Raw genomic sequence first — 12,082 nt, 5'->3', positions numbered from 1 at the left:
ATATGAAGGATTTAGCTTCATTGGTAACATTTTGATTTCATTTTTGAATATTTTTAGTTCTAAAATTTCATGCAGCCGATATTTTTTTCTCATTTTTATTAAAAATGTGATGATTATTTAAAATCTAGACATTATCTTTGATACTTTAGCTTGATGTAAGAAATGTTATTTTGACCAAGTTTATCACTTTTAAACAGTATGGAACTTTTAAAAGTCAGATTATGTGGTCTCCAAAACATTTGCCAGATATAAATGTTTTATAGTTGGTTCTGAAAATAACATTCTTTTTAGTACAAAGACTTTATAAAATAAAACCTGACAGGAGGTCAAGTGCCTTGTGCTTGTGATTCATAGAGGTCTGTTCTGCCCCAAACCCATCTGTTATTTTCAGTGGAATCAGGGGGTTTATCTAATTTTGTAACTTAGTTAATAGCTGAAGCATAGGAACTGATTCTGAAGACAGAAAGGAAGATCTCATTTCCATTTCTATATTTACCACTAATTTTAACTGAGTGTTTGGAATGTTCTTTAATATCTGTGATTCTACCTGTAACTTGATACATCTTTCTAAATGTCTCCTATGAGAGCAGCCTAAATCTCAAGACTATCTGAAGGTCTAAGAAAATTATAACCTGAATAGGTATTTACAAAGCACTTTCAGAGCTGGAGAATTTTTAAAGGCACATATAGAGATTGTAAAATATATGTAAACCAATCTCCCAAATAAGCCCTGGCCTAAGGTGCTGTTTTGCATATGGCTCTGTGGTCTGTTCACAACACAAATGCCTTGACTAAAGGTGACACTGAGAACTGAAATCCAGCCCAAACTCTGCTCCTGGAACCACTCACCCAAGAATTGCATCCACCCACAAGGCTCACTTTCTTCTAATTTATTCATCCAGAGGGGTGCCTTTTCTAATTTGCATAAAGGTGCCCCAGAGGACAGTAATGCCCCATACATAAAAACAATTATTAACATTTGGTTTGCTATGATTTTGTGCCTTTCATGATTTGACTTATTTAATTCTCACAACTCTATGAGATAGATGTTATTAATATAATGAATCCCACATGGAGCACAGATTGGATGAATAGCTTGTCCAAGATTACACAGTTAGTAAATATTGGAGCAAAGATTGGAATAGAAACTAAAAATTTCAATAGAACACAGCTATAGCCCAGGCTGAAGGAAAGAAATGGAGTGGGAAGGGAGGGAGGGGGGAGATTTGATAGAGGGAGGGCAAAAGGCGGGACCACACCTATGGAGCATATTGCAAGGGTACAAGTCAAATCTGTCAAGTGTAGAACATACATGTCTTGACACAATAATCAAGTAAAAGAGGCGAAAGCTATGTTGATTGGTTTGATGTAACCACATCAGATTATATTAAAAAAATCAACACATTGTACCCCACATATGTATAAATATATTCATGATCTATGTGTACTTGACTTAATAAAAAAATACAAATAAATAAATAACAATTTCTTAATTGGTAAACATAAACACAGTATTTCTATACATGCACACACACACACACACAAATACATATACAGATTGAGCATCCCTCATCCAAAAATCCAAAATTGGGAGTGTTCCAAAATCCAAAACTTTGAGCACCGGCATTTTTTGCAAGTGGAAAATTCCTCATGTGATGAGTCACAGTCAAAATGCAATTAAAACTTTGTTTCATGTGCAAAATTATTGAAATATTGTCTAAAATTACCTTCAGCCTTGTGTGTCAGGTCTATAAGAAGCATAAATGAATTTGGTGTTCCAACCTGGGTCCTATTCTCAAGATATCTCATTATGTATAAGCAAATATTGCAAAACCTGAATTCCAAAATACTTCTGGTCCAAGCATTTCAAATAAGGGATACACACACACACACACATACACACATATACATATATATATATATATATTTGTATGTACATGTATATTTGTGCACATATATATTCAAGTCTTCCATTTGCTACCTTCTGAGCTGCCTTAGGGAAGGTTCCCAGGAAACAGGTTCAGATATGAAGCTGTATGTATCCAGGAGAGTCACTGTAGTGTCCTCTCAGGATCAACATCTGGGCAGTATAGAAGCAGCAGGATGGGGCGGAGAGAGAAGTTGAACTTCTGTGTAGTTGCACTAGAGGCCTCAGCACAGGGAGTTCTGGGAGGGAGGGATTTTGAAAGTAGCATCCAGGTGATGCAAAGGGATCTTTTTAATATCCTCCCACCCATGCCTTTATGCCTTTGACCAGTCTTTGGAGCAGTCTACCTCTAAGAAAAGAGCACAATGTTAGATGAGGCAGCTGTCTAGCTGGGGGAGGTCCTGGAGAGGCACCCAGTTGAGGCTGTCAATGTCAACATCTCCAGCTGTTCAGAGAATGCATGAACCAGTCCTGAGGGGTGAGTCTCTGAGTTCAGCACCACATCGGCTATAAGAGCTCATGGATAAGACAGGGAGTACCAACTACCTAACATTAGGGGAGGAGAAAGTCTCCCCACCACATGAGGGCACATGGTGATGTATCTATAACCCCCTATCCCTCTTACTCCCTACCCACCTGTGAGTACACTTTGTCTTTAGTCCCAGAGTTTATGTGTCCACCTGATCATATATGAGTATGGAACAGTGCCTCACCATTTTCAAGGCAAGTCTCATCTATTATTTCATTTGCTCTGCACAGTAGATGTATAAAGTAGGAAGGGCAGCTATTAGGATCCTTAATTCATGGCTGAGGAAATTAAAACACAAATGTGTTAATAATTTAACATCATATGCAATTAAAGACCAGGAGCTGAAATCCCAGATTTATGGTGTAGGTGCTGACGGGAGAACATAGCTAGAAGGACTGAGGCAGGTTGTGGCTTCCCGGAGAAAATGGCTCTCCCACACTGGGCTCTGCTTCATTCCTTAGCAACAGCTTCCTTATGCTTCTTTGGAAATTATTCAAGGAGGTTCCTTTTTTTCTAAGTCATGTTCTTCGATAACAGTAAAAATTAAATAGGGCAAAAGAGTGGACGAAATAATTCTCATAATTCATCTCAGGAGTGTTTCCCGTTTAACCACAAGAGAGATTCAAGCTGAATGTTTATAAAGTTCTGTACATTTTCCCTTGGCTTGCGCATGTGTTTTACAATACAGTGAAAGCATACAGTTAGAAAAATCCCCCCCAAATGTCAGAAATTGCCGTGAGATTTCAAAATTGCAGACTTGGATCAATTCTGAAAACCTTAACAGTAATCCTCACCCAGTATTATTGTCAGAAGCCTCCAGATGAAAACAGTTTCTAAGAAAATCTCTTTGTTTTCATCACTGTGAGTCCTCGCTCTCTCTCTAGGGTAGTCCATTCTGACAGACGAAGATATAAAACCATGCCTTCTAATAAAGAAATCTGTATTTATATTCTTTAGTACCAGACAATGTTCAAAATACATAGATTTTTTTTCTTTCTTTTAAATCATTTACTAGGTTTGAGAAAGGTTGAGCCTTTGACAGTATTGTTTCCCAAATTGCAGGTGCTTGCTGTAACACATATAAACGTGATTTAATCATACAATAGAATCTCAGTAGCAAAGAGCCTCAGGGGCAAAATAAACAAACTTCTCTTTCTTTCTCATTTGTGGGTGCTAGGATGAAAGTACACCTGTAAGCAACCATAGGCTTGCCCTGACTATGCTCATCAAAATAGTGAAGTCGCTGGGTTGTGCCTATGGTTGTGGAGAAGGACACCGAGGGCTCTCTGGAGATCGTCTGAGACACCAGGTATTCCGAGAGAATGTAAGAGAATTACGGTAGATTCCATTTCGTCTCCCTCTTCCTTCCCTCCAGTTTAAGAATGAGTCCTTTGACAATGAGGGTCAGTGTTCCCTGAGAAATACTGTATTTCACGGTGGTAATTAATACTGTCTTGCTGTGGGAGTATTCCCACAAGATATCTCAAGACATTTAAACCCAGGCTTAGTAAAGTTTAATTGGGAAAGCACTTCTGCCTCCTGCCTAAAGCAGACTCAGCAGTTGGTAAAAGAATAAATAATTGGAATGTCGGAATTGCAGCTTGAAAGAACTTTGCACAGATGAATACATTTAGCAAGCTTCTGATGGCCTGTGACAAACAACTTTTCAATCCTCTGCCTGGGCACCATAAAACATATTTCAGATTAGAAAAAGGAGTCAAAGTTTACGACTTGGTTTGTGGTTCTTACTTAGATGTGGAAAATGGCCCTTATTGGGACAAAATAGGACTGTAAAAGTAGCCAGCTACTTTCTGGCTTCTTTGAGAATGAACCTTGACTTCTGGATATTTGAGATCATGGCCCTTTGAACTGTGTGAAACTTGAAACTCTGCCCTTGGGCTTGCCAAGTACGATTCTGTGATGGAATATGGTTTTGCATTTTCATTTGGATACTCTGACTGCTGTTTTTCCTTTCCGAAGTGAATGAGAACCTACCTCCACCTCTACAGCAAGTCGGAACTGAGATGGTTGCCGCATAAACATGTTTGAATTGATATAATAAAATATTCTCTTAAAAATAAGAGCTTGATCCAAATTTGAGTACCGGAGAAACTCTTTGACCCTTTGGCGTATGTTGGCAGAGTTTGGGGATCATGTCAAAGTCCAATGCCAGCTCATTTTCCTGTGGTGTTAGGTTTTGCCATGAAATGTTCACACAGAATAAGCATGCTGGGCATTTTGCTTGTATTACCTATCCTCTATCTATCCATCTAGCTGTGATTTTCTTTTTTTTTTTTTTCAGCTATGCTTTACTTTTTCTCTCTTTTGCAATTTATTGTGCTGTATTATTTTACTTTATTATGTGTATATGGGGTTATTGTTACAGTAATTAACTTCTAAATTCTGAAACTTGACATTTTTGACCAAGATCTAGATTTTGAGGCCAAGAAAACAATAATAAGGTAACAGAAAGCTGACATTGTCCCCATCTTTATGTAATAAAAATTTTAAATCATGTTATAGTAGTTATTCCAATAAATGGAATACTACATCACTCCCCATATAGGAGGCCAGTTTCATGAATTGAAATGTTAAAACATGATTGGAAGCGCCATGGTTTGGGTGGAAGTAGAAACTGACTTTGACAACCAAAACCTGCCTTTCTGGATTCATGGAAAGCAGGGCCAATCGGGTCAGAGCCGTGTAAGGAGTTGTTGTTATCGCCTTGTTCACCATGCTTTCCTTCCCCGAGAGTACATACACTTACTGTTAGGGCATCCAGCCAGGGTTCTACCTGCCTTCTCTATGTGGCTTAGTGGACAATTCCTCTATCATCTTGTAGTTCTGTTCAGTGTTTATTATAGATATTATATTTGCATATTTTGGTTCAGGAAGTGCATTGTCCAAGAGATGTAAATTTGAGAACTGTTCCCTGGAAAATGTCTAGTACTAAAGGCTACTTATTTCCAGATTTCTCTACGATTGGATTTTCAGAAGTTATTTAACTTTTGAGATTTGGCCACTGTTTCTCACCTGCACCAGATCTGGTCCTTGTAATTATTATTTTTTTTTAAGAAACAGAGGTTACTATAATGACAGCCATCAAAGTGCCTAGGCATTCCATCAGAGAATCCCTCCATGCTTAGCTTATTAGTCTAATCAGTAGCTGGCACTCCTCAACTATTTAAAATGAATTTATTTCTTCAGTTTTACACCACTTAAAGAAGTCAGGATATTGGCTCAGAATTGAAATATTTAAGGTTAGATATTGTTGGGCTTGCTTAATCTTCCCATCAAACTATAGATGGAAAGGATATATGGAGTGCTATAGATAATAGCATTGAAAGAGTATATTTGAAGTTATGCTCTTTTGGTATATCTTGAGAACATAGAATAGTTTGTACTTTGGAGCTTTCCAATCCAAGGTTTTTAAGTGATTTGTAAATATTGCAGTGAAGATTTTCACATATTCTTTGTGGAATAATAATGAAATACTTCTTCATGGAAAGCAGATTTCACCTATGTGCCTTGCAAACTTTATAGCAAGCAGCATTTACTTTGTAAGAATCAAATGAGCTTGCTCAAGATCTAGCAACTAATAGAATAAAAATGCCTAATTTCATATCTTCTAGGACATAATAAAGAATGAGTAAAAACAAATTCTTCCATCTGACTTTGTAATACAAGTGGAAAGATGGTAACAACATCATGCCAAGAACCATTTTGCCAATTCCAAGTTTCAGCCTTTTATAATCTTTTATTTTCCTCTCCAAATTTCTAAGAATTGTTCCCAGGGCCTTGATTTGTCAAAATGGTGATGTGACTTTGCTTCCATTTTCTTCTGGGTCACCCTGAAGGGCACCCAAACGATCCTACTTCTGAAGGATCTCCCTAATCTGACTTCCATGCTGATGCTCAGTTGCCCAAGGCCCTCCATCCTCGGCTAGCGTGGCCTCACCCAGCCAGCCCTCCTTGTGGCCTCACCCAGCCACCCTTCCTTTCTCCAGGCTTCCTCCTGTCCCTCATTTCCCGACTCCACTCCACTGGAGGAGCTTTCTTCTCGCTCTTCTCCTCAGATGGAGTGGCCTGCTCCTTCCCATTGCACAAAGCCTTTGAGGTTTTCTAAATGTGGATTGCCAATATTATTTCCTGCCTAAATTGCACTTTCTGAGTTTTTTTCATTAAGATCTTAAAGTCTTGATCTTGGTGAAAATACTGAATTCCTAGACTTTGTATTCAGCCTTCCCTGTGGGTTTTCTGGAGGGGCAGCTCCTCTGGCTGTAAACTGCCCCAGACTCCTTAGTCTGCTCTGCCCACTTCCTGCCAAGATACAAGGGGCTAGCAGGATTGTCTGGCTCTGGCCAGCAGGGGTGCATGGGACCCCTCACCTTCTCAAGCTTCTGTCTCAGACTAACGGTGTTCGTGGCGTATGCTGGTACTTGTGACGTTTTCACTTTTCTTCCTTCATTGCAGGCCCAGAACTGCCTCACTAAGCTATACAAGCTAGATAAGATGCAGTTCCGACAAACCATGCGGGACTATGTGAACAAGGACTCTCTCAATAATGTAGTGGACTTCTTGCATGCTTTGCTAGGATTTTGTATGGAGCCGGTCACTGACAGTAAGTAAAGCCGCACCTGAGTTCTAGGAGAAATCCTTCTGAGGCGAAACAGGTAGTGTTTCAAGGGCACACTGAATTTGTGAAGGTAGAATTTAGAGGACAAGGGACATGTGTGTGTGTCTAATGGAGCACGAACAAGAAAAACTTACCCATCGTCTTTGATGACACATTCTGGAAGATTTCTAAGGACAAAAACTTGGTAAAGCTTGTGGCATCCTCACCTAGTCCTTTGATTTTTACACTGCCACTCATGGGACTCCTCTTTTTCATACAACCTTCTGTTGTGTGACAACTAAGGCAGCAATCATATTCATTGGTTCGGTAATAATGAAATAAATAACTTATGTGCCAGGCTCAGTGCTTGGAAATTTTTTTACAAAATGAAATGAGGGAAAAAACATGTTTGTGGTAAACATAGTAATAGACATAACACATACAAACATGCACAGACATATATACTTAATGTTTTAAAATGAGGCAAGTGGATCCATAGATAGACCCATAAACTATTTGATAACTTTATGGCTTAAAGAAAACTCCAGGACGGAGACCTAAGTTATAGGGAGATAAATGAATGCCAGGTGCATTCGTAATAATTAGAACACCTCCACATGCCATTTGAGTGCAAATGCACTGACACAGTGAAAGTGAAGCATGGAGGCCTGAGTTGACTGAGTGCACATTTTAATTAGAGTCAGAGAAGAATACATCTTAGGAGAGGCTTTTATTATTCATGTAATATGCGTCTGATAGTAGTTGATTAAAATAAAGACACATTGGATAGATTTAGAAGCAGCTTTTCTGGTTGTATTCTAGGTATTATTCCCTGGTCATTACATTAAAAGGAAATACTGCTTCACTATAGAATCCCTGAAACAGTCTATATTGTCAGAGTTGCTTTAAACCAAGTACATTATAAATTTTAAAACCAATGAAGTGAGGATGGTAGCTGAGAGACTGCAAGAAAAGTTCTGGATTATAAACTATTTTTTCTCTTTTATAAGCTATTGGAGATAAAAGCTATAAGGCTAAATAGAATATTTCTTTCACTAATGTAGAATGAAAAGACAATCCTGACAGCGGGCAAAGGCAGCGAGATGTTGCTAATAGAGTAGATTATTTTAAGTTGAAGAGGAAGCTGTGTGAAAGTAGATTGGGATCAATCAGCGAGGCCAACACAGGTCCCTACTTGATCAATCGTGGAGCCACGCATCCGCCCCACAGCTCACAGTCTCAGGCTCTGAGGACTCCTCTGGCAAGGCTACAGAATACCCATGTGTCCCCTATTGAAGATCCACAGATCTGTGGAAAACTGGCCCCAAATGCCATGGAGGTGGATGGCCTCAGTACCCTGCGTTTCCCATGTGTATGAGTTAGAAGGAAGAGGCACTTGGAGAGGTTGTAGCTCTTCCCTTCCATGTACCCAGGAAGCTTCTGAGAGGACTCTGCAGGTCTTGGAAGGGCTCGGGATTTTCAGGTGACCACATGACTTCCCCTGCAGGGCCCATCTTACCTCTTCCTTTTCCCGACCCAGCTCACCCAGTGACCCCACCTCATTCCATTTCGGACAGACTGAACAATTTTTATTGAGAAGCAAGCATCTCTTGCCACTAAACAGGCTGAATCAAATTAACTCTATCTCCAATGAGGAGCCATTGGTCAATTTTTTTTCAATGATTACCTATTTTTTTTTTCCAGTTTTTGGCCAGGGCTGGGTTTGAACCTGTCACCTCTGGCATAAGGGGCTGGCGCCCTACTCCTTTGAGCCACAGACACCACCCTCAATGATTACCTATTAAAAACTATTCTAAGCCTAAAAGTATTTCTTAAAGGTTAACAGTTGTTTCCCTTTCTTTGCTAAGATTTATCAATTGAAACATTCCATGAATGTGTCAGTTATGTCCTGGTAAAAACTCTGGAAGAGACTGGAATCCATTTTCTCCAAGTCTGCATAGTGGTTATTAAACCAGGTTTATCTTTACCTCTCTGTCTCTCTGTTTCTGAAGCCCTTCTAATTCCTGGGTGCCAAATACTTCCTGACTCCTTTTGATTGTGGAGCTTCATGGAAACATTGCCTATAATTTGTGCCTTTGCATTCCAGACAAGGCTGGGTTTGGAAATAACTTTACCACAGTGGACAACAAATCCACAGCCCAAAATGTGGAAGGCATTATCGTCAGCGCCATGTTCAAATCCCTCATCACACGCTGCGCGTCAACCACACATGAGCTGCACAGCCCCGAGAATCTGGTGAGAAGCTCTGCCCTTCCTCCCACAGGAGTTCTCCATTCCCACTCTGAGAAAAGTTCTCATGCCATGGCCATGAAGGAGAGAAGTTTACACTTTAAAGTCAAAATATCTATTTTCCCCAATATCACCAGTAAGTCACAATGGAGCGTTAGCAACACTTTTCTCCTCCTGTTACTCATCAAGCTATCTGCAAGTTGACTTATCTTCCTCTTCTATCTCAGCCATTATGTAATATTTGCTGAAATCGTTGCAAGGTATTTTGAGTCCTTCAGAAAGAAGGTACTGGAGCACAGTTTGTTGGCTCATGAAATATTAAAGAATGTTATACCAAGCATATTTGAAACCACATTTACCTTATAAATTAATGCATATGCTGCTGAAATTGGTTTTGTTTTATGGAGCACTATAATCTTTTAGCTACACTTCTTAAAAGACTGTGTTAATTATACCACTGAAATCACAAGTGGCATGCGGGAGAACCAAGCTATAGAGGTTGGTGTTTAATTGCTGCCAAGGATAGCATGGTTTGGCATACTACAGTGTAAATTAAGGATGACAAATCTAATGAGAATGGATGATGTCAGGTCTTTGGGGGAGGCAAAGGAGCCTTTCTCTATCCTACGAATCTGTTAGATATTATGACTCCAATGCAGCAATCAGCCCATTTATGCACATGGATACTATCTGCTAATCTACCTAAATCAAAGATATTATTTTATTATAACTATTGAAACAATTTACTTGACTTGAGATGAACAGAATAAAATCGCAAACCAAAGGTATATAACTTTGCTGACAATCAGAGTCAACCCAGTAAGATTTTTATAACACAGGTGCCATGGAGGCATTCACATTAGTCATGGCAAGAAGTAATTTAATAAACTTATTACATGTGAGTGTTTATAAATCTTTGTTCACAGTCTTGTGTATAGAAAAAAATATATTTTTTAATTTATAAAAAATTGTCTAAAACTTGACGTTGCACCCCCATCCCACCAGAAGGATCATTCTTGGGTTTCCTCACTCCATGGTTGGTGTAAAGACCCATATCTTAGATATGTAGCACCAAGGGCCTTGGGAGGGTCCACACATGGGTCTTAATTATTACTCAATGCCTATTATTTTACATAGTGCTTTCCACAGCATGCTGAGGACTGCGCGCCTGCTGGTAAGTGTGGAGACCTGGCTGTCTGAGGCCTTGGTCCATCAGTGGAAGAGCCACAGAGTGCACAGTGAAGAGCACAGTGAAGGGCACAGTTAAGGGTACAGTGACCCAAAGGGCATGCTCTCCCTGTTTTCTTCAAAGGCCCTTCTTTCTGCTTTCCTAAAGATTATTCTCATGAGTATCTCAGTGATCTTACATTTTGAAAACCAAAGCTATCAAGGTGACTGTTCTTTAGGCTTCTGCATTTTGCTTTGCCATAAATATTCCCTAGAGCAAAAAATATAGTAACTGTCTCCTTAGAGAAGAGAGAGGGGAATATGCTGATGCAAAGCTTAGTTTCTCAAAAAAATTTCCTGCATACATTTGAAAATATCGATTAACCAATATATTGGTTTTAAGAATCCTGCATTGCCTTGAGTTCATAATCAAGTTCATGCTTAATTGGCCTACAGTGTACCTATAATTTGCTAAATCTGTCCAGAAAAATGCGTCCTCCTTTGAACAATCAAGCTTTATTAGAAGTATCTAGAACACACCATAGTTTTTCACAATCATGTAGAAAATTTGGAGAAGCTGAAGAGGAGCTGAAATCTGTAGTCTAAACAAAATTCTGACTACCTTCTTTTTGCAGGCATCTGTTCAGAAGGCACAATTAAGAGGAAAAAATAAAGCTTGGGAGTCCAGTGGTTAAAAATGTAAATTAACGTCTTTCTAGTGACACAGCCACCTTTCTTATAAGAAGCATGGTAGTCATCTTTTTTCATAGTAAGGATGACTGGCAAGGGCCTCGGCAATGCTCTCCTATAGGTATGGTGTAGAGAGCGTATGCCACTGGTTTCGTCAGTAGTAAGCTGTCTTCCTTTTATGATTCCAATGCTCGTCTAAGCCTAAGGAATTCCTTTCTTCCTGTGATAGCTGTAATCACACAGCTATCCTTCTTTCTCGAAACTTCCTTCCCACCTCCACACAGGGGCTGTATTGTGACATCCGACAGCTGGTCCAGTTTATCAAAGAGGCTCATGGGAACGTCTTCAGGAGAGTAGCCCTCAGTGCTTTGCTTGACAGTGCCGAGAAGTTAGCACCAGGGAAGAAGGTGGAGGAGAATGAACAGGAATCTAAACCTGCAGGCGGTAAAAGGTTGGTAGCTTGAGCTCCCTGAGTATCAGTATTTGCATTAAGTCAGTAGAATCTAGTCTATTTTATCGTCTATGTCTGTGGTCCCCAACCTCCTGGCTTGCGGACTGGTGCCACTCCGGGGCCTGTGAGGAGCTGGGCCTGCAGCTGAAGGTGAACGGCGGGTGAGGAAGTGAAGCTTCATCTGTACTGATGGCTGCTCCCTGCCACTTGCATCACTGCCTGAGTCCACTTCCTGCACGTCAGCACTGGCACTAGATTCTCACAGGAGCACGAGCCCTACTGTAAACTGTACCTGGGTGGGATCTAGGTTACGTGCCCCTTGTGAGAATCTATCCACCCTCACCAGTGGAAAAATTGTCTTCCATGAAACAGATCCCTAGTGTCAAAAAGGTTGGGGACCACTGATCTTCGTGGTTCCCAGCATGACAGTACTACAGTGCAAGGACTAGTAAC

At 40.0% G+C, this 12,082-nt stretch overlaps 1 protein-coding gene across 1 annotated transcript in view; it reads left to right on the top strand.

The window, feature by feature from the left end:
• Positions 1-12,082, top strand: part of UNC80 (unc-80 homolog, NALCN channel complex subunit) — a gene marked incomplete at its 3' end in the record, with an annotated part of 190,042 nt that overhangs the window by 44,450 nt on the left and 133,510 nt on the right. The window contains exons 13-16 of the mRNA XM_023510374.1: positions 3,634-3,780; positions 6,930-7,077; positions 9,179-9,327; positions 11,463-11,629. Of these exons, the coding sequence (XP_023366142.1) occupies positions 3,634-3,780; positions 6,930-7,077; positions 9,179-9,327; positions 11,463-11,629 (611 nt within the window). The remainder of the gene's footprint in view (positions 1-3,633; positions 3,781-6,929; positions 7,078-9,178; positions 9,328-11,462; positions 11,630-12,082) is intronic.

This window comes from Otolemur garnettii, unplaced genomic scaffold, assembly GCF_000181295.1.
Source record: "Otolemur garnettii isolate 467f Iridium unplaced genomic scaffold, OtoGar3 scaffold00013, whole genome shotgun sequence".
Taxonomy (NCBI): Eukaryota; Metazoa; Chordata; class Mammalia; order Primates; family Galagidae; genus Otolemur; species Otolemur garnettii.
The sequence above is the reverse complement of the archived record's forward strand: the minus strand, read 5'-3'. Positions and strand labels throughout refer to the sequence as shown.